The 22,738-nt window shown below is 53.4% G+C and overlaps 1 protein-coding gene across 1 annotated transcript in view; it reads right to left on the bottom strand.

Annotated features, from left to right (window-relative positions):
- Window positions 1–22,738, bottom strand: part of INTS8 (integrator complex subunit 8) — a 50,669-nt gene that overhangs the window by 2,400 nt on the left and 25,531 nt on the right. Inside the window, 11 exon segments of the mRNA XM_061573128.1 lie at window positions 4,183–4,303; window positions 6,366–6,409; window positions 10,583–10,647; window positions 11,967–12,040; window positions 12,950–13,000; window positions 14,488–14,591; window positions 17,205–17,323; window positions 18,155–18,216; window positions 19,353–19,412; window positions 19,910–19,943; window positions 22,537–22,700. Coding sequence (XP_061429112.1) covers window positions 4,187–4,303; window positions 6,366–6,409; window positions 10,583–10,647; window positions 11,967–12,040; window positions 12,950–13,000; window positions 14,488–14,591; window positions 17,205–17,323; window positions 18,155–18,216; window positions 19,353–19,412; window positions 19,910–19,943; window positions 22,537–22,700 — 894 coding nt within the window. The 3' untranslated portion in view covers window positions 4,183–4,186.

Genomic DNA, 22,738 nt, shown 5'->3' with positions numbered 1-22,738 from the left:
TGATTCGCCTTCCCCCCCTCCTCCCCCTCCCACCTGCCCCCCCCCTCCTCCCACCTGCCCCCCCCCTCCTCCCCCTCCCACCTGCCCCCAACCCTCTCCCCCTCCCATCTGCCCCCCCTCCTCCCCCTCCCACCTGACCCCCCCCTCCTCCCCCTCCTACCTGCCCCCCCCTCCACCCCCTCCCACCTGCCCCCCCTCTCCCCCTCCCATCTGCCCCCCCTCCTCCCCCTCCCACCTGCCCCCCCCTCCTCCCACCTGCCCCCCCCCTCCTCCCCCTCCCACCTGCCAAAACTTGACCCCTCTCCCCTTCCCTGTACACACGCGTACGTTTTACACCCCCCCCCCCCCCCCGCCCGAATCCTATAGAACGGCCGCTATTTAATCCACGCAGAAACGATCACGGATTAATAATATTAACGCGTTTAAGCAAACAGACAGTCCACCGCCGGACTATCGAACTCATTTGAAGGCCAATGTAGACAAATAGACACATTATTATCGAGGCTTCACCCCCCCGCCTCCCCCGTTTCCCATGCGTACATTGTCAGTAGACCCCCATACGCACGCGTCTGGGTTAACTCCACCCTCCCCCCTCCATGCGTACATACGCGATGGATGGCCCCTGAATGCAGTGGCCTCCAGCGGCTGCCGGAGGGCCACGTGAGGCCGTCGTACGCGCACAGCCCACTCCACTGCTGGACAAGGGCCTTGGCACGCCGCGCGGGGGTGGCGATGTGGCCGGCGCCTTCCCTGACCGTCTTTGTCTCCCCGGCGCTGGCGTTTTATGCGTCGCACCATTCATTAAGGCCGAGTCGACCCAAAGGAGGCCCAGAACCGGTTCGGATGCCAATCGCCACGGACGCTAGCCTTGGCTGGGATATCGAGGTCGCAGCACAAGCGCGCTGACCACTGCACCACCACTCTCCCCCGCGCCACACAGCGCACGGACGGCTTGATGCACGCCCAGGCATGGACATGTCTCCTCCCTCGTCTGGTGTACACATTCGTACGATCGTCACCCGACAGATCTGGTTAAAGTTCCCGGGGTAACTTCATTCGCGATTGTGCTACGATCGGCCGGTAAATCATTATAACACTGGTCAACACACTTTTTCTGGCATGAGGTATTCCAACGGTTTTAAGGTAATTTTAGGGTGCTGATTCCAAATCTGGCATCAGTTTTTGTCTATCACATCAGGTTGTTTTTGAGATATCAAATATTGCATTTTCAATAAAAACTGCAGAAGAAAAATATTAAATAAATGTGAATTTCTACATAAAGTGATATTATAAACACACTATCCTAAAAATACAGCACCATAATTTAACACTAAAGCAGTCACTGACTCGCAACAACTTGCAATCATAAGTGACAGAGTTAATTTCGGGTAAAATCAATGAAAATGAGGTATGCCGATAGCATACAAATGAGATGTGATAGAGCAAATCTGAGATCAGATTTGGAATCGGCACCCTGAAATTAATCTAAAACAGCTGCAAAAGTCCAGGCCAGAATTTTTGTTTTTTTGTTGACCAGAGTATAATCCGTCCGAGCCGACTTACGCTCCAGGATATTCATCGCCCGACGTCCCATTTACGTTCCGCGCGATACTTTCTGTTCTTCTCGCGACAGCGACAGCGGCGGCGGGTGCCGCCCTTGCGGTCGTTGTTCCGCTTGCTCCGATTTCGATTTGCCTCGTCGCCGTATTTTTGTCACTCCGCACTTTGTTTTTTTGCTTTCGTCCGTTTGGCGACCCAACAGAGACTCATCCTTGGCCTCTTGAGTTCTCGCCTCCTGGTTAAACAAAACCAACTTGAGCTCGCTCGCTCACTCACTCACCTAAAAGACAGAGAAACCAGGATCGTGACCGGTTCAGATAACCGTCACCGGTGTTGGCCTCGAGCGGGAATCGAACCCGGGTCGCCGGGTTCGCAGCGCAGTCCGCTAACCACTGTGCCAAAAACAAAGATTCCCCGTACAGCCTCAACAGACTTTTGGAGCGAGTGCTGTTAGCGAGCGCCTATGAAGGTCGGCATGGCGCGCGAGGTGGTGGGTGGCCAGCACCACGCACGAACGCCTTTGTCTCCCCAGTGGCGATGTTTACACACCGCACCAGGTACTCATTTGAGGCCGAGTCGACCTCGGGGAGGCCCAGAACCGGTTCAGATAATCCCCACTCACTCACACACACACTATCTCACTTGCATATGTATGTTGAATTTCTTTCGCACCGTACGTAGCCAACCGTGCTAATCCCAACATCGTGTTCATTAAGTCACTCACTCACCATCTCACCCAGCATCTGACTCACTCATTCACTCACTCCCCATCTCACCCGGCATCTGACTCACTCATTCACTCACCCACCCACCATCTCATTCACCACGTCACCCAACATCAGACTCACTCATTCACTCACCCACCAGCTCACGCAGCATCTGACTCACTCATTCACTCACCCACCCACCATCTCATTCACCACGTCTCCCAACATCTAACTCACTCATTCACTCACCCACCCACCATCTCATTCACCACGTCACCCAACATCAGACTCACTCATTCACTCACCCACCAGCTCACGCAGCATCTGACTCACTCATTCACCCACCCACCCACCATCTCATTCACCACTTCACCCAACATCTGACTCACTCATTCACTCACCCACCCACCATCTCATTCACCACGTCACCCAACATCTGACTCACTCATTCACTCACCCACACACACCCACCATCTCATTCACCACGTCACCCAACATCTGACTCACTCATTCACTCACTCGCCAGCTCACCTACCCACTCATTCACGCAAACTGTTTGCAACGGGACTCCTACACAATCCTGCTCTCTTGAGCGTTAGCACCTGGCTCAACAAATGGAACCTTTCCTACATGGACGTGAATCGTCGACCAACGCGAAGCGCCGTGACCACCTCTGGGCAGTATGGGAGCGACCCCTGGTGGACACTCCGAGGGACAACGACCGGCCAGACCGCAGCGGACCCGGCACGTGACCCCAACCTGGTTGAACTCGCGGTTCAACACAATCAACTTGCACAGCACAGAACACACAGTACACACACAGTGCAGCACACACAGTACACACAGAGTACACTAAGAGTACACACACAGTACAGCACACACAGTACACACACAGTGCAGCACACAGTACATACAGTACACTAAGAGTACACACACAGTACACACAGTACAGCACACAGTACACACACAGTGCAGCACACACAGCACACACAGTACACTAAGAGTACACACACAGTACAGCACACACAGTACACACACAGTGCAGCACACACAGTACACTAAGAGTACACACACAGTGCAGCACACACAGTACACACAGTACACTAAGAGTACACACACAGTACACACACAGTGCAGCACACACAGTATACTAAGAGTACACACACAGTGCACACACAGTACAGCACACACAGTACACTAAGAGTACACACACAGTGCACACACAGTGCAGCACACACAGTACACTAAGAGTACACACACAGTACACACACAGTGCAGCACACACAGTACACTAAGAGTACACACACAGTACAGCACACACAGTACACACACAGTACAGCACACACAGTACACTAAGAGTACACACACAGTGCACACACAGTACAGCACACACAGTACACCAAGAGTACACACAGTGCAGCACACACAGTACACACACAGTGCAGCACACAGTGCAGCACACACAGTACACTAAGAGTACACACACAGTACACACACAATACAGCACACACAGTACACTAAGAGTACACACGCTGCACACGCAGTACACACACACTACACACGCAGTACACACACACTACACACGCAGTACACACACTACACACAGTACACACACACACACAACACACAGTACACACACTACACACGCAATACACAACACACAGTACACACACAACACACACACACAACAGATAGTACACACACTACACACGCAATACACACACACTACACACAGTACACACACAACACACAATACACACACAGCACACGCAGTACACACACACACTACACACAGTACACACACAACACATGCAGTACACACGCAGTACACACACACAGCACACGCAGTACACACACCACACACTACACACACTACACACACACTACACACACGCAGCACGCACGCAGCACGCACCCCGTTAGAAGTACAGGCGGCCCATGAGCTGCAGGAAGCCCTTCCTGCGCTTCTGCGCGGCGAGCTGCAGCACCTCCTCGGGGTTGCTCGAGTTCAGCTCCGTCTGGCCCATCGCCTTGACCTGCCGCAGGGGTCACGGGGTCACGGGGTCACGTGAGACGAAGGAGGAGAAGCATCGTCGTCATCACTAGGAGCGTGGTGAGTTGACGATATCAATCTTTGGTTCTTTCGGTAAAGTCACGTATAAAGATAAAATAGTAAATTAGATAATGCTATTATTTAATTTATTACTTTATCTTTATACGTGACTTTACCGAAAGAACCAAAGAGTAATTCCTGCAGTCACGAAAGCCTCAAATTAAGATTTGACGATATCAGCCCGGCCACAAGTAACTCGCGCAGATAACCCACAGAGTCGCACAGAGACCCGCCGACCGGCATAGAAACGCACGGATCCACATAGAGACCCGTGGACTCGCATAGAGACCCATAGATTTACATGCAGACCCACAGACTCGGAGAGCCACAGATTCACACAGAGAGCCACAGGCTCGCATATAAACTCACTGACTCACATAGAGACCCAGTGACTCACATAGAGACCCAATGACTCACATAGAGACTAACATATGAAGACCCATAGACTCACATAGAGACCCACTGACTCACATAGAGACCCAGTGACTCACATTAGAGACCCACTGACTCACGTAGAGACTAACACATGAAGACCCACAGGCTCACAAAGAGACCCACTGACTCACATAGAGACCCACAGACTCCCACTGACTCACATAGAGACCTACTGACTCACATAGAGACCCACTGATTCACAAAGAGACCCAGTGACTCACATTAGAGACCCACTGACAAACATAGAGACCCAAAAGGCTCGCAGAGATCCATGGAGCGTTGTTTACGTGACAAACCTTACTGGCTGTGTCGGGTGGCGGAGGGTTACGACACATTTATACTCATGCGATCTAACCCCAAAAACCTTTATTATGAATAGAGAAGCGGTGAGGCTTTAAGAGAGGAACGGATGGAGGCGAAGGAGGGGACTGCTTACTGCACAAGCGAAACCTGTACTTACTAGCGATCCAGAGACTCATGCAGAATGAGTTGCGATCTGAAACTGTGTTGCCAAGCGTCGTAAGTTGATGGTTTCAGCCCGGTAACAAGTGACTTGCACGGAGAATCATGGACTTATACTCTTTGGTTCTTTCGGTAAAGTCACGTAGGTATAAAATTAAAAATAAAATTAAAAATACAATTTTATTTTATTTTATACCTACGTGACTTTACCGGAAGAACCAAAGAGTATGGATTCCTGCAGTCACGAAAGCTTCAAATCAATCATAGACTTACACAGAGACCCGGAGACTCGCATAGGAGTGGTGATTAAACTGGGTTCTCAAGTGGAGTAAGTTGATGGTTTCAGCCCGATCACAAATGACTGTTCAAAATAACCATGAGAATATTTGGCTGCTCTAAATGTCCACGTGACAAGCCACTCCGTCGAGCTATCATTTGTGGCCAGGTCACTTTGCAAAAAGATCTCTATGGCTCAGTGGGTAACTGGTAAAACAAATATAGTTTTATAGTTCATTTAAAGCTTCGTTAAAAGCTTGGCTGTCATGTGACGAATATTTCTCTCTGGGTTGGAATTCGCACAAACTACACAAAGACAAAGATCCCCCGTATAGCTTTAACAGGACTGTTGGGGCAAGAGCCGTGGGAAAGCACCTACGAAGACCGGCACTACGCGATGTTTGCACATCGCAGGCCCAGGACCGGTTCAGATAATCGTCGCCGGTGTTGGCCGTGAGCGGGAATCGAACTCGGCTCACCTGGGTTCGTAGCGCAGCGCGCCGTCCGTTAGACTACCGCTCCCCACACAATCACGCACAAGCTCACAAAGACAAAGATCCCCCCCGTATAGCCTGAACACACTGTTGGGGCAAGTTTAACAGCAGCCCCTATATGAAGGCCGGCACGGCACACGATGGGAAATGTGGCCAACCCCACGCCCGGCCGCCTTTGTCTCCCCGCTGCTGACAAATCAACACAGCCCCCACAGTCGTCCTACACACCACACGCACGCACGGACGCACGCACGTGGGAGGTCGGGGGACACGTATCGGTGGTGGTGGTGGTGGTGGTGGCGTGTGGCGAAGACTTACCGCCAGCTGTTTCTTGTCGGCCTCTCCCCGTTTGTGGTGCAGGTCTGTGCGGGCGGCGGGCAGAGGCGGTGCAGGTCAAGGGGTCAACGCGAAGAGAAAGGGGCTCACGCGTTAAGCCGTCGCCGCCGCCGCCGGCGGTACCCCCCCCCCCCCGCCCCCCCCCCCCCCCCAGCCCTTCCCCAGACAAACTCCTTCAAATGCCACTCGCTCACTCGCCACACACATAGCGGACGCGTACGTGCGCACGCACGCACAAATCACGCACGCGTGTATATACACGCCGAGCGCACATCACAAGACGCGCGGCAGAGATGCATCACGAAACACGTTGCGTGCAGACATCGCAGACGGCGACACGCACACACCCGCACACAGGCATCGCTCGCCGCAGACAGCACACATGCGCACACACACACACACACACGTGTGCACACTCGACAATACACTCCACACCGCACGCGGCACACACGCATGTACCACACGTACACCACACGCACTCAGCAGACTACGAAGACGTAGATCCCCCGTTATAGCCTTAACAGACTGTTGGGGCAAGTGCTGTTAGCAAGCACCTATGAACGGCACACTACACACCACACACACATATACCACACAGTACACACGCATACACCACCCACGTACACTACACACGTAGCAAGAACATTACACGCAACACACCCCACGCAAACTTGCTCACTGACGGCGAACCATTGCACGTGGTCTCCACACGCTGCTTACACATGACACGCGTACACCGTATAACAACGACAAAGATCCCCCGTATAGCCTTTAACTGACTGTTGGGGCAAGTGCTGTTTGCGAGCACCTATGAAGGCCGGAAAGGTGCACCAGGGGGTGGGTGGCCAGCACCACGCCCGCCCGCCTTTGTCTCCCTACTGGCAATGTTTTTACACACAGTACCAGGTACTCATTTAAGGCTGAGTCGACCTAGGGGAGGCCCAGTAGAGGTTCAGATAATCGTCGCCGGTGTTGGCCGTGAGCGGGAATCGAACTCGGGCCGTCGGGTTCATAGCGCAGTGCTAACTGCTACACCACCGCTCCCCACACACACATTACACACAATTACACACGCATATACATGACACACGACACATACATTACACACTACACACGCACACATTACACACGCACACACATAAAGCTACGCACACGCACATTACACACCACATACACACATAGGCACACACACGCACGCGCATTGCACACCACACACACGACACACGCACGCACATTACACACCACGCACGCACATTACACACCGCACACGCACGCACTCTCTCACAGTGAACCCTTTAACTCAGGCCGCGACCCGCGCTCGTGGCGGGGGTGGCGGGGGCGGTAAAACAACACGAGCAGGTGGCAGGTGTCGGGCGGAGGGCGGCTCGGTTTGTTTAAAGAGGTTCCCCCCGTCAGCGATAACGTGCGAGGTGATGGGCGCCGCGTGCGCGAGCGAGCGAGCGAGTGAGCGTGTGTGGCCATCGGCAAACGCATATAAAGCTGCATTCTTATCAGAGCTGCCAACCGGCTCCCCCTCCCCACCCCCCAAACCATCGCTTGCACAGTGCAGCAGAGGTCGCAAACGGGTTTTGATTCCTTACCCGTACCCGTACCAGGCCGCACCAGGGTCGCAAATGGGTACCTGTACCTGGCCGGGTACGGGTACCCGTTCCCTACCCGTACCCTACCCGAAATGAGTGACAAATGGTTACTCACCAGTGACTCACGGCCTACCCGTACCCGGCCGCACCAGGGTCGCAAACGGCTACCCGTACCCATACCCGGCTGGGTACGGGTAGCCGGGTATCGGGTAGGGTACGGGTATCGGGTACCCGGTTGCGACCTCTGCAGTGCAGTCTCCGGCTCCTATTGCTGCTCACTTGCAGCTCTCCGGCCTCTCCACTTAGGAGCCGTGGAGAAGGGGCCACCGACTGAAACGGCTGCCTGTTGCGCACTTTTGTCGGTGCCTCTTAAGGCCGCCGCTTTGCCGACGTGCCGAGCGTCTTGGCGCAGTGTGGCGCGACGCCTGAAGCATGTCGTGCGGTGTCTGCGTGGTGCGTGCGCGCGTGGGTGCAGTGCGCGCGTGGGTGCAGTGCGCGTGTGGTGCGTGTGGTGCGTGGTGTGCGTGTGGTGCGTGGTGTGCGTACGCCTGACGCATGCGAGTTGGTGGGCGTCTGTTCGTCTACGGCTGTGTGTGTGCGCATCTACGCGGGGAGCGGTGGCGCAGCGGTTAGCGCTAAGAACCCGGCGACCCGAGTTTCATTCCCGCTCACGGCCAATAGCGGTGACGATTATCTGAACCGGTCATGAGCTTCCCCGAATGAGTACCTGGCACGGTGCGGAAACATCGCCACTCGGGAGACAAAGGCGGCCGGGCGTGGCGTTGGCCACCCGCCCCATCGTGTGCCGTGCCGGCCTTCATAGGCGCTGCTCGCTAACAGCACTTGCCCCTACAGTCTGTTAAGGTTATACGGGCGACCTTTGCCTTTGTACATCTACGTAGGCTACACAGGGGGAGGTGGGTGGCAACTGCTGAACGATTGCGTGCGCGCGTCTGTACGTGCGTGCAAGATTCCGAACCCCGTGCCATTGGCCAACCTCTCTCCTCCCAACCCCCCCACACCACACCAGACCTCCACCCCGCACTCCCAGCCTGCCCCCCCAGCCCCAACACGGCCGAGAAGGGAGAATGGAATGTCAGCAGCAGCAGCAGCAGCCTGGGCGAATGGTGAAACAACGAGTCACAGGGGAGGCCGGCGATAATGAGTCGGTGTGCGCGGTATGAGCCAAATTAGTTTAATTATTTTTGGGGCGGGTCAAAGGCCAGTTGGGTTCATTAGCGCGGCTCCTGCTTAATGGGCGATGCGAAATCCCCCAAAACCTGCACGCACGTACACACGCGCACGTACACACACGCGGCTCCTTCTCTTAGAGACACGCAAACACCTGGGGATGTGCATGCCGTTGGGGCCAGCAAATGGTATAAAAAAAAACCATGAATAGAGTTTTTGTTGGGTTAGATCGCGTAAATATAAATGTGACACTAAACCCGCCACCACCCCAAACAGCCAATTAGTAAGGTTTGTCACGTAAACAAAACTTGCCAATTAGTTACTAGTTCACCACACCGGTGTGTTGGAGAGTAAACCCACAACATTTACAATTTGAGCACGACGTTTCGCCTGTAATTACAACTACCCTCATCAGGCAACAGCCAGAATAATGAAGAATTCCTCCAGTTTCCTATAAATTGATATCCATGGTTCTTTGGCTGCAGTGCCGACTCTCACAAAGCACCGCGGGTTTCACTGTCGTATGTTCGCCGTCGTACGACCTCCAGAGGTCGCAAACGGGTTTTGATTCCTTACCCGTACCCGTACCCGGCCGCACCAGGGTCGCAAATGGTTACCCGTACCCGTACCCGGCCGGGTACGGGTAGCCGGGTATCGGGTAGGGTACGGGTATCGGTTACCCAATTGCGACCTCTGACGACCTCTGCCCGGTAACCTTCTCGAAAATATCGACGTCACGGAGTGTGGTGTACTGCGGGAGCCGACACGACAGCCAAAGAGCCATGAGAATTTCCCCTGTGGGAGCGGGTACTTGCAGGCTATGTCAAGACACGCGGTGCATTGTGGGAGCCAGCACTACAGCTACATATAACAATGAGTGATGCATTGTGGGTGCGGGTACTTGCAGCTATGTCAAGACACGCGGTGCATTGTGGGAGCCAGCACTACAGCTACATATAACCATGAGTGATGCATTGTGGGAGCGGGTACTTGCAGGCTATGTCAAGACACGCGGTGCATTGTGGGAGCCAGCACTACAGCTACATATAACCATGAGTGATGCATTGTGGGAGCGGGTACTTGCAGGCTATGTCAAGACACGCGGTGCATTGTGGGAACCAGCACTACAGCTACATATAACCATGAGTGATGCATTGTGGGAGCGGTTACTTGCAGCTTTGTTAAGCAAACCTGGTGCATTGTGGGAGCCGGAACTCCAGCTACATGTAACCATGAGTGGTGCATTGTGGGAGCCAGTACTATAGGGTTAGTGTTTTTTTTAGTGCAATCATCGGTGACGGGGCTAAGAGTACACGGACTGGAACCCCGAATTCCTTAGCGGTGCCGTCTGAGCGTCTCTGACCCCCTTCCGAGCCCCTCCGAGCCGGCTCAGTGACGAGAGGATACGGATGAGGTACTCCAGAATGGTGACGTCCCAGATGTAGTCGTAGTACATGTCCATGGAGTCGGAACTGCGCGAGAACACGGGGGGATGGAGGGGAGCAGAGACGAACAACAACACATCAGGGGGGGTGGTCACGAGGTCTATTACTACAACTCAACTATTTTATATTTTACCAGGCAAGGCCGCACTGAGCTACGTAGCTCTTTCTTAGAAGCGACCTGGCGACCACAATCGATAGCTCGATCGAAGTGGCTTTTCATCACGTGGACATTTATAGCAGCCAAAGAGCTCTTAAATGCGTGACTTTGATTCTAAACGTGGAGGGGAAAAACCGGAGGACCCGGAGAAAAATCCTCGCGACCACGGGGAGAGAGACACCGCAAACTCCAAATATACAGCAGCAGGCGGCAGGGTTGGGATTGAACACACGAACTCCTGTATACCAGGCGAGGTAGTTAACATCTCGCTAAAGTGATGCCCTTAAATACATACAAGGCCACGGCTCTCTTCCACGGAGCGCCAGGTTGCTCAGTGTGCCTTACCTGGTAATAGAAAAATAATTTAGTTGTAATTTAGCACGTATGTTGAGCTTCTTTCGCACCGCACGTAACCGACCCTGCTAATCGGAGGTGCAGGGAGAAGGACAACAGGAGATCTAAATGAGTTTAACACGTGGGAGGCTTTCGCGACCAATATTATTCATAATCAACGTTTTTGGGTTAAATCGCGTTATTTATAAATGTGTCATAACCCTCCACCACCCGACACGGCCAATCAGCAAAAACACATTCCAACTGATTACTAATCTACAACTAACATCGTAACAATTGCCTGATTACTAATCTAGTATATAATTACAATAATCCCCCCCCCCCTCCACCTCAAATCGTTGCACCTGATGAGTTAATGATGACGTCACCCTGCTGCTGCTGCTCTATTTAAGACCGGGAGCAAGAGCAGAGCCTCACCATTCTGGCGAATTGCCCGATGATGCTGGATGCAATTACCAGCGAAACGTCGTACTCAAATTTTTTTTAATGTTGTGGTTTCACGCTTCAACACACCGGTGGGCTAAAGCAGCGAACTATTTTGTCTTTTGATTATGAGATCTAAATGAGTTTTCAATCTAGATTAAACAGCGCATAGCTCCAGTGGCTTCCTAATGTCGGAAGCAAGAGCGTTCCAGACGGCCGCAAGGATGGCATCTGAAAGCGCCGCGCGATCATGCGGTGACCGCCGCCTTCGCCCGACGGCGAGGATGACCGGAGTTCAAGCGATGGTTCACGACTCCTGGAGGAGATGAGCGAGCTTGACCGTGGTTCATTTACGGCAAGCACTTTGTGCGTGGCGAGCGCGACCTTGTCGTGTATCGCGCGGCCATCCCACCTGTTCTGTTCCTGCAGAGCTTTGAAGGCCGTTGGGTAATCCAGCTCCTTGATGAACTGGCACAGCACGGCCGCCTGCAAAACAACAATCGGAAACCTCCGCCAACGTGGCTATCGTAACAATCGTCATCGTGGAGGGGCAGGGCAGAGGTCGCAACCGGGTACCCGATACCCGTACCCTACCCGATACCTGGCTACCCGTACCCGGCCGGTTACGGGTACGGGTAGGCCGTGAGTCACTGGTGAGTAACCGTTTGTCACTCATTTCAGGTAGGATACGGGTACGGGTAGGGAACGGGTATCCGTACCCGGTTGGGTAAGGGTACGGGTACCCATTTGCGACCCTGGTGCGGCCCGGTACGGGTACGGGTAAGGAATCAAAACCCGTTTGTGATCTCTGGGGCAGGGTGGTGCAAGGCGGCTCTCTTCAAGACGTGTGTACCACGTAGGACTTCTTTCGCAACGTACGTAGCCAACCGTGCTCATCGGAGGCGAGGGGAAGGACAACGTAAAAGCAGTAAAAGACGTTTAGGAGTTCTAGATTTGAAGCTTTCGTGACTGCAAGGATTCACACTGTTAGGTTTTTTCGGTAAAGTCACGTAGGTAAAAAAGAAATAAATAATAATAGAAATAAATAAATAACCATTATTTTATTTTTTATTATTATAATAATTATATAAAAAATATTTTTAATATTATAATAAATCCTTATTTTATTCCCATTATTATTTCTATTATTTAAATTTTTTACCTACGTGACTTTACTGAAAAAACCTAAGAGTATGACGTTTAGGAGCTTGATGTCAATGTGCTTCTGCTTCAGCAGAGATTTCGTGTCGTGTCGCTGTTCCTCCTCCTCCGTTGAAGGAGCCGCGCACACCGCAGTCGGTTTACCGTGCGGGTCCAAAGCTGTGGGTTGCATGGCCACACAACTGCACGCTTGTGGCCCGTCTATCAATCGTGTGTCCCTATGGGTCACTGTACCTGCGTGTGGCAGTTGAGCAGCGAGCAGCACTTGATCAGTCGCTTGAGTACCTGGTGGAAAAGTCGACCGCAATTTCCACTTTGATAATAACAACAACAACGATGACAAATTCGATTTAAAGCTTTCGTGACTGCAGGGATTCATCTTCTTAGTTCTTTCGGTAAAGTCACGTAGAATGGAAATAATAAAATAATAAAAATAAAACGTAATCAAATAATTCTCACGACGTTTCGGCCACAACGCAAGCAGCCGTCCTCAGGTGGAGAACAGGTCTGTCAGAAAGACAGCGTCTGAATGAACTGTCTTTCCGACAGACCTGTTCTTCACCTGAGGACGGCTGCTTGCGTTGTGGCCGAAACGTCGTGAGAATTATTTGATTACGTTTTATTTTTATTATTTTATTATTTCCATTCTACGTGACTTTACCGAAAGAACCAAGAAGATAATAACAACGATGACAATGCGACCAATTCATTATTTTCAAGTCGCATCGTTCGTGACAAATCTTCATTTAGAATCCTCAAGAGTTGAACTGCAGCCAATTTAAGATAAAGAACCAACGTAATTGTGTTTTCCATTACCGGTGAATCCGGTTTTACTCACAATTCATCCGACTGGAGTCTGTGGATCATTATGCGAGTCTGTGAGTGTCCGTGCGAGTGTGTGAGCCTCTAAGCACGACTGTGGGTCTTCATCCGAGTAAGGGGTCTGCATGAAAGTCTATGGATCCCTATGCTGGTCTGTGGATCTCTATTTGAGTCTGTGGGTCTCTATGCGAGTCTGTGGGTCTCTATGCGAGTCTGTGGGTCTCTATGCGAGTCTGTGGGTCTCTATGCAAATATGGGTCTCTATGTGAGTCTGTGGGTCTCTATGCAAGTATGGGTCTCTATGTGAGTCTGTGTCTCTATTTGAGTCTGTGTGTCTCTATGTGAGTCTGTGTGTCTCTATGCGAGTCTGTGGGTCTCTATGCAAGTATGTGTCTCTATGTATCTGAGTCTGTGGGTCTCCACGCGAGTATGGGTCTCCATGCAAGTCTATGGATCTCTATGCTAGTCGGTGGGTCTCTACGCGAGTGTAGGTCTTCCCGCAAGTCTATGAATCACTCTGCTAGTCTGTGGATCTCTATGCGACTCGGTAGGTCTCTATGTAAGTCGGTGGGTCTCTATACAAGTCGGTGGGTCTCTATGGGAGTATGGGTCTCCATGCAAGTCTATGGATCTGTATGCTATTCTGTGGGTCTCTATGCTAGTCGGTGGGTCTCTATGGGAGCATAGGTCTCCATGCAAGTCTATGGATCTCTCTGCTAGTCTGTGGGTCTCTACGCGAGTCTGTGGGTGTCTATGTGAGTATGGGTCTCCATGCAAGTCTATGGATCTCTCTGCTAGTCTGTGGGTCTCTATGCGAGTATAGGTCTCCATGCAAGTCTATAGATCTGTATTGTAGTCTGTGGCTCTCTACGCGAGTCTGTGGGTCTCCATGGCCGCTGCTTGCGCTGACACGGGGAAGGACCCAGCGGCGCGTGTGAGCGGCGCCCCACCTGCTCCGTGTACACGTCCTGCGGCACGGCCTTGTGGAAGAAGTCGGAGGCCACGGCGCCAGCACGGAGGTAGTGCTGCCGGGCGGCGCTGTACTGGTTGGTGGCTGTGCCGGCGTGGCGGCGTGGCGGTTGTGTTGGCGGTGGCAGCGGTAGTGGTGGCGGTGGTGGTGGTTACGATGTTGGTGGTGGTTGTAGTGGTGGTGGAGGTAATTATGGTGGTGGCAGTGGTGGTGGTGATGATGGTGGTGGTGGTGGTTGCGGTGGTAGTGGTGTTGATGATAGTGATGGCAGAGGTGGTGATGATGGCAGTGAGAGTCGTGGTGATGGTGACAGTGGTAGCATTTTTGATTATGTAGTGGTGATATGGTGGTGGTGGTGGTAATGTTAGATGATGATGGCAGAGGTGGTGACGATGGTAGTGATGGTGGCGGTGGTAGCATTGTTGATGATGACAGTGGTGATGATAGTGATGATTGCGTTGGTGATGACGGTGATGGTGGCGATTATGATATAGGTGAAGGTGATGGTGTCGATGATGATGGTGGTGGTAGCGTTGTTGATAATGATAGTGGTAATGAGAGTGGTGGTTGCGTTGGTGATGACGGTGATGGTGGCGATTATGATATTGGTGAAGGTGATGGTGTCGATGATGATGGTGGTGGTAGCGTTAATAATGATAGTGGTAATGAGAGTGGTGGTTGCGTTGATGACGACGACGATGACGGTGGCGATGCAGGTGATGGTCGTGGAAAGGTGGGTGGCAGGGGACAAACATGAGCCGGCACGTACACACAATTATCGTGCTGAAAACGACGCAGGGCACGACCCCACCTCATCTTGCCTCTCTCTTCTCAAGTCCCCTCCTCTGGTCCTCTTCATTCCCAATCTTCTCCGTCTCTCTCTGTCGTCCTCTTTCTCCCTGTGCCCAGTTCCATTTTCTGGTCCTTTCCTCTCCCCCCCCCCGTTGCACTTCTCCACCGGAATCAACTTCCCCCTGTGCTCTTAGGTTTTTCGGTGAAGTCACGTAGGTAAAAGAATAAATAAAAAATTACTAAAAGTAATATTAGAAATAAAATAATTGATTTATTATTTTATTTTATTTCTATTATTACCTTTAGTAATCTTCTTGGTTCTTTCGGTAAAGTCACGTAGAATGGAAATAATAAAATAATAAAATAAACATAATAAAATAATTCTCACGACGTTTCGGCCACAACGTAAGCAGCCGTCCTCAGGTGAAACGTCGTGATAATTATTTTATTATGTTTTATTTTTATTATTTTATTATTTCCATTCTACGTGACTTTACAGAAAGAACCAAGAAGATGAATCCCTGCAGTCACGAAAGCTTTAACTCGAAATTTACCTTTAGTAATTAATTTTTAAATTTTTTTACCTACGTGACTTTACCGAAAAAACCTAAGAGTATGAATTCTTGCAGTCACGAAAGCTTCAAATCTAGAATTCCCCCTGTGCATCAAGCGTCCGCCCCTCCTCAACCTCCTTCCGTTGCTCTCTTAAAACGCCTCACACTCTTTTTCCCCATCGCCCATTCTCTTCCCTCCCCTCGCCTCTCCACTCCTTGCCGTCCCTCGCCAAGCGTTTATCGCGATCCCCAAGTACCCTTCCATCGCGGTCACTCATTCCTCAACCCTCGCACGGCCCAACTATCCAATTCGTTTCTGCTCCGTCACCGAGCTTTTGAAAACCTCTTTTTTATTTTACCGAGGTAAGGCACCACCGACCTGTATGGCTCGCTTTCAGAAGCAACCTGCCCACAAAGGATAGCCCAACGAAGTGGCTTTTCACGCGGAAATGTATCGCAGCCAAATACTCTAAACGCGCGATGTTGATTCTAAATGTGGAGGGAAAAAACGGAGGACCCGGAGAAAAATCCTCGCGACCATGGGGAGAAAGACCCACAAACTCCAAATATACAGCAGGTGTCAGGGTCTGGATAAAACCCACGACCTCCTGCATATCAGGCGAGGTAGTTAACATCTCCTAGCCACCGTGATGATGATGAGAGAGACACGCAAACTCCAAATACACAGCAGGCATAATCAGGGTCAAGATCGAACCCACGACCTCCTGGATACCAGGCGAGGTAGTTAACATCTCGCCACCGCAGCGCCCCATCAAGCGCCTAGAGTGAAGGCACTCTGTACGAATAACACATTCCTGCGGAGGGAGCTGGTAGGAACGTTGGGGTGCTCGGTCAATGGCCAGGGTCAACGGCGGCGTGGTGTATTCCGCAAATATGGCCGACTGTGAGGGCGGGCACAAGCCGGCGTGAGTAGGTTAAACGTTGAGTTATATAAGGGCACCACGGGGTGACCAGCCCCTCCCCACCCAGCCCCACCCCTCCCACCCAGCCCCACCCTCCCCACCAGCCCCTCCCACCTTCCCGTCCCCACCCAGCCCCTCCCCACCCTCCCCTCTCCACCCAGCCCCACCCCTCCCACCCAGCCCCACCCTCCCCACCCAGCCCCTCCCCACCCTCCCCACCCAGCCCCTCTCCACCCAGCCCCACCCCTCCCATTTTTGAATGCACGACAGACGGACGAACACAATAATCCACTGTGGGCTGGTGTAACCAGGAGGTTCCTACCAAGTATAAACTTAGGATTAGATCACGTAAGTATAAACTTCTATGAGACTAGAGTGCACGTGTCGGAGGAGTTCTAACTGCGCGGCGCCGGCGACGATGGTGTTACCGAAGTAGAAGTCGGCTTGGGTGAGCAGCCAGGAAGGGTACGTGGGGTTCACCGCCAGGGCGTGCGCCAGCAGCTCCTTAATCGCCACGGCAACCGCGTCCGAGTCCACCGACTGCAGGCTGCCAACGGCACGGACAACGGCCCCGTGTCATTCCGCTAAGCGGCGGGATACTAAAAAAATAAAATGTCCCGCTGACGTACGCCGGGACGCTAATTTTTTTTTTGTCGCGCGCAAATTACGACGCGCTTTCATTCAGGGTCAGCGCAGCAGAATCGGATTTACTGTACTGCACCGCTACGCTCCAACATCTGTGTCCTCCTGCCTTGATATGCGTTGTATACGGAGGGAAAGCGGTGGGGCAGGCGGTTAGCGCACTGCACTGCGAACCCGGCGGCCCCGAGTTTGGTTCCCGGCCACTGGCGAACGTCAGCGACGGGCGATTTCTAAACCAGTCCTGGGCTGCCCCTCCCCCCCACCTCCCCCCACACCCCATTGCACCCCTCCACTGGAATCAACTTCCTCCGTACATCACGAAGGCGATCCCCCCCCTCCTACACCTCCTTCCGTTCCTCTCTTAAAGCCTCAGCTCTTCCCCATCGCCCGTTCCCTGCCTCTTCCCTCCCCTCACCCGACCACTCCGTCCCGTCACCCCCCTCTGCCCCTTTCGTGACCCCCCCCCCCCCCCCACGTGCTCTCTGTCACAGGTCACTCGTTTCTCCGCTCGTGCACTGCCCTTGGTCGTCTTCAACCACCCCCGTTTTTTGTGACCGCTTTTTAAACTCCGCTGGAGAGCGCCTTGAGCCGAGGCGCTCGATCAATATATGAGCTCCGGAGTGCCCCCCCTGTAGGGGGAATTTGGCCTACTCTTCCACGCTGGCGGGGGGGGTGGATCCGGACGAGGCTAAACCCCCCCCACCCCCTCCGCTTCGCCACGAGGGACCCGACTCACTTCGGCAACGATGACGGCCACAGGGAGATAAACTCGGCGCTGACGTCGTTCACAATTTCGTCCTGCGAAGGGGAAGGCAACGCACGCACCGTCGCGTTAGCGAGCGCTCGCCGTCTCAAGCCGTCTCTTGCCGCCCCCCCCACCTCACCCCACCGCCGCCGCGAGACTTCGCCGGACGCTCCGGCGCCCCCCGGCCCTGCCGAGCCGTCACGACGCTGAGTTCCTGGGGTTCCAATGCCGGGTTTCAGCCGCGCAAATACGGAGGAGGCATCGCACGGCGATTACGCTCCGGCAACTCCCGACGCGGGGTTATCTGGGGCTTCATACTCTTAGTTTTTTTCGGTAAAGTCACATAGGTAAAAAATGAAATTAAAATTAATAAAATAAAATAATAAAAAATCACGACGTTTCGGATGACGGAGACTTGTGTTGCCTCCGAAACGTCGTGATTTATTATTATTTTATTTTATTAATTTAAATTTCATTTTTTAATCTAACGTGACTTTACCGAAAAAACTAAGAGTATGAATCCTTGCAGTCACGAAAGCTTCAAATCTAGAACTATCTGGGCTTCACCGTACGAAAGAAGAAAGGTGAAGAATTCGAAGCCGCACAGCCGCAATTAAACCGGGTCGTCAAAGTGCAGCCATTTGATGGTCTCAGCCCGGGCCCCGGTGACTTGTCACGGAGACCAATTGACTTACGCAAAGACCCGTGGACTCGCATAGAGACCCATAGGCTCACAGGAAGTGCTTGCCACAAATAAACCCCCAATACCTTGCCGATCATAAACCATCGCGTGAACTCCAGTCATCCTTGCAGCGGTTTTTGGCCAGCCGTCAAACAAAGACGGTCACTGCATCGGGCGCTTTTGGATGTGCGCTTCTGCGGCCGTCTGGAACGCTCTTCCTTCCGATATGAGGAAGCCACTGGAGCACTTTTAAAACTCGATTGCAAAGTTAATTTCTTTAAAACAGTTTTTTGTGTTCAGTTTGTTGTTCTTTCCCCACACACCGATTAGCACGGTTGTCTACGTATGGTGCAAAAGAAGTTCAACATACACACAAACCGTACATAGATACATAGGACCCACAGGTAAAAAAACAAGGTACGGGTGGGAAAACTCTTGCCTGTAAGATCGGGAAGCTATCGAAATAGAAACCAGCAACGGAATAAACGGGCCAAAGCGCACACTCACCCGGACCACGTTGTGAAGTTTGACAAGCAGGGAGATGAGAGTGGTGAGCACCAGAGTCTCCTAAAGACAGCGAGAGAGAGAGACGTGCAGGGGGTGGTTACAGAGGTACAGGCGCAGCCCTGCAATTGCCCGCTCACCCCACCGCTGCCGTGTCTTCAGTTGACCCCCGCCCCCCCCATGCCTCGCCCAGCTGTCTCCGGCGGTTGGTGTCCGGGGGAATCTCAAGACGAGTTTGTGGAGGGTTTCGACGGCTTGTCGATAAACAAACGCGACCAACGTTCCCGACGGCCTCACCGCTCCGCTCCTCCTCTCCGGAAGCAGCCGCGGGTTGGTGGCACACACGTGCACTGTGAACCGATCGTGTCGCCGCGTGCAACTTGCCGGTGGGCCACGGGGTCATCCCCGCGCGCTCGGCCCCGTTTTACCCGACTCCCGGGGACGGTGCCGCAGGGGGGGGGTTGGCTCGCTCGCGACGGAGAGGATGGCGAGGAGAGGCTCTCGAAAGCAACGGCGAAAAACCCACGCGGCGGATTGCCGGGCCGAGAAGCGGCGCTCACCTTCAGCTTCTTCATGAAGGCGATGAATTCCTTCCTGCAAAGGAGGCAAGAGAGGGCCAAGTTAAAAGGCGCATCTCGTCGTCGTCGTCATCGCAAGTCGTCGTCGTCAGAATAAGATCCGGCCGAGTGGCTCAGCTGTAGAGCGAGCGGCTCGCGAATGGAAGGTTGCGAGTTCAATTCCTGGTTGGGGAGTGCCGCCTCGGCCCCCGACGTCGTCATCATCGTCATCATTATCACGCCAGGGTCGGTAATGTGGATAACACATTGTCGGGAAGTCAAAACAGTGGTTGTCCTGTGGAGAGACTCGCCCCCAACAAAGGAATGTGGAATTTCCAGCACTGGCACGGCGGGGATATCAATAAAAGGGAGATGGGGCACCGCCTCGACGCTCAATTGAGCAGGAAATGTACGACTTAATCGAGTTGTTAGCAAACTAGCCCGTGGAAGTGGATATCACAGAGTTACCCTCTGAGGTCCATTCTTCAAGTGGTCCACACACAATAGAGGGCAGCACTTTTCCACCCGCTCTGCGATACGAGAGTGCGCTTAGTTGCTTGGCAGCCAAACCAATGATTTGATGTTGCCCAATTAAGTGCAGAACCGAATATTAACGTGGTGCATTTGTTGGGCAGTTGCTGGTGACCGGGCTAAGACCATCAACCCGCTCTATCTGAGAACGCGGTTTTAATCGGACCTTGTTCTTCGTGAGATTATGGGTCTCTATGTAAGTCTATGAGTGTCTGTGTGAGTCTACAGGTCTCTATGTGAGTCTACAGGTCTCTATGCGAGTCTGTGAGTTTCTATGCGAGTCTAAGGATCTCTATGTGAGTCTACGGGTCTCTATGTGAGTCTAAGGGTCTCTATGTGAGGTAGGGGAGGGTCAACCCCTCCAGCAATGAAAAATGATAGAGTTGTTGTTAGTAAGTAAGGAGTTGTTAGTAAGTGAGGACTTGTCCCTTGCTTTTTATTTGACGCGTGTGCGGCGATGGCGCAGCCATCGATCGAGGGTCGAATTCGAACCGCGTTGTGTGATCGCCATCGCGCTCGCTGAAGGTGTTGATGCCTTCAGGGAAGTCGTGGACTGTATACGCAACTGCGCACAATTATGAGTCACTTATAACCGCTTTGCCGTTACTTATTGCCAATTATGGACTCAGACTATTGTCCTATCATCTCATAGAGACCCTGGCACGTAATAATATGCTACACAGTGGCAGTGGGGGTCGCAAAATGCCGATTTATTACTAATAAACCCCAATGATCCGATCGAAATTAGGGATTTCGATCGGATCATTGGGGGAGGCACGTGCCACCCCATCCCCCCCACTGTCTCCGCCAGTGAGTCTAAGGGTCTCTATGCGAGTCTACAGGTCTCCATGTGTTAGTCTCTATGCGAGTCACTGGGTCTCCATGTGAGTCTATGGGTCTCTATGCGAGTCTATGGGTCTCTATGCGAGTCTACGGGTCTCTACGCAAGTTTACCAGGGGTCTCTGTGCAAGCCGATGAGTCTCTATGCGAGTCTACGGAGCGTCTGTGCGAGGCTACGGGGGGGGGGGGGGGGGGGCCTCTATGCGAGTCACCGGTGACCGGGCTGCGACCATCAGCTCGCGCGAGAGGGGGGGGGGGGGCCCCGTACCAATCACGGTGGCCGTGACGACGGCGGCAGCAGCAGCAGCCGAACCCGGGGTGTGAACCCGGGGGGCTTTCGGCGGCGGCGGCGGCTCAGCCGTCTCCGACCCCCGGGCCACCCCGCGACCACCCCCGTTGTGTTTATTTTCCAAACCGCCGCCGACGCCGCCGCATCAAAGACCGAGCGGAGCGAGCGGCGCACTTGCACGGGAGGGGCGGTGACTCACCCGTGCGTGCGCGCTGAGCGGGGCGGGGGGGGCGGATGAGAGAGTTGAGTTTGAGAGAGAGAGAGAAGGGATGAAGGAGTTGCCTTCTCATGCACGCCCGAATCTGTCCCTCCTCACTCCCTCGACCGTCCCTGAATCAATCGGAGGTGGTTCGCTCCTTCTCTGCTGCTGCTCCCCTGGTCGGAAACGCGCTCAACTCTCCTCCCAGCCCCTGCACACGAGTGATAATTCCGTCGCTTCATCTCCTCCGCTGTGTGGCACGTCCTCCTCGACGCGTTCCACTCCTTTGGCGGCTTTGCCGTTCCGTCATTATTCTCGACCGTCGTCCATCTCCGTGCCTTCCGGCCGCGGCGCGTCCGGCACAATCCCCCGCTCACATTCCGTCAACGCTTTGTCTGACGAGGACGACGACGACGACGATGTCATTAACCCGCGTGTGTTCCCGTGTTCCCTAACCCACGTGCCTCTGTCTCTCGCTCTCAAAGTGGAATTCCAAGCGTGCGCGCCGCCCTACGCGTGCGGTGTTTTGCGCGCTCTTTCTCCTTTTCGTTCGGCACCCCTCGCCAACGACCGCGCGGGGTTTCCGAAGCCAAACGTCGCAACGGGTCCAAAAAAAGTCGAGCCGGCAATCAGAACGTCGACCAATAAAACAACGCCAACTCAACTCGGCCGCCTACGCTCGTGTCGTTGATGTTGGGGGGGTGGGTCGGTGGGTGGGAGGCGGGGGGGTGGGGGTATGGGGGGGGGCCCCACACGCACAGCGATCTCACCGGAACATCAGGGGGGTCCCCTTGCCTTCGAGAGGCTGCTTGCGAGCCTGAGCGGGCCCCGACGAGAAGACGTACACCACCGTTTCCCACAGCTCCTTGGCGGCGCGCCGGCTCTCCTTGGGCCCCGGGACGTCACGGCACGTGCCGGCCAGCAGCTGGCCCAGCTGCACGGGTCAGCGGGGGACGCGGGCGAAGGGCGAGA

The sequence above is a fragment of the Lethenteron reissneri genome, chromosome 52, assembly GCF_015708825.2.
Source record: "Lethenteron reissneri isolate LAM-NWPU_2019-01 chromosome 52, ASM1570882v1, whole genome shotgun sequence".
In the NCBI taxonomy this organism is placed as follows: domain Eukaryota; kingdom Metazoa; phylum Chordata; class Hyperoartia; order Petromyzontiformes; family Petromyzontidae; genus Lethenteron; species Lethenteron reissneri.
This window is presented reverse-complemented; position numbering and strand designations above follow the sequence as displayed.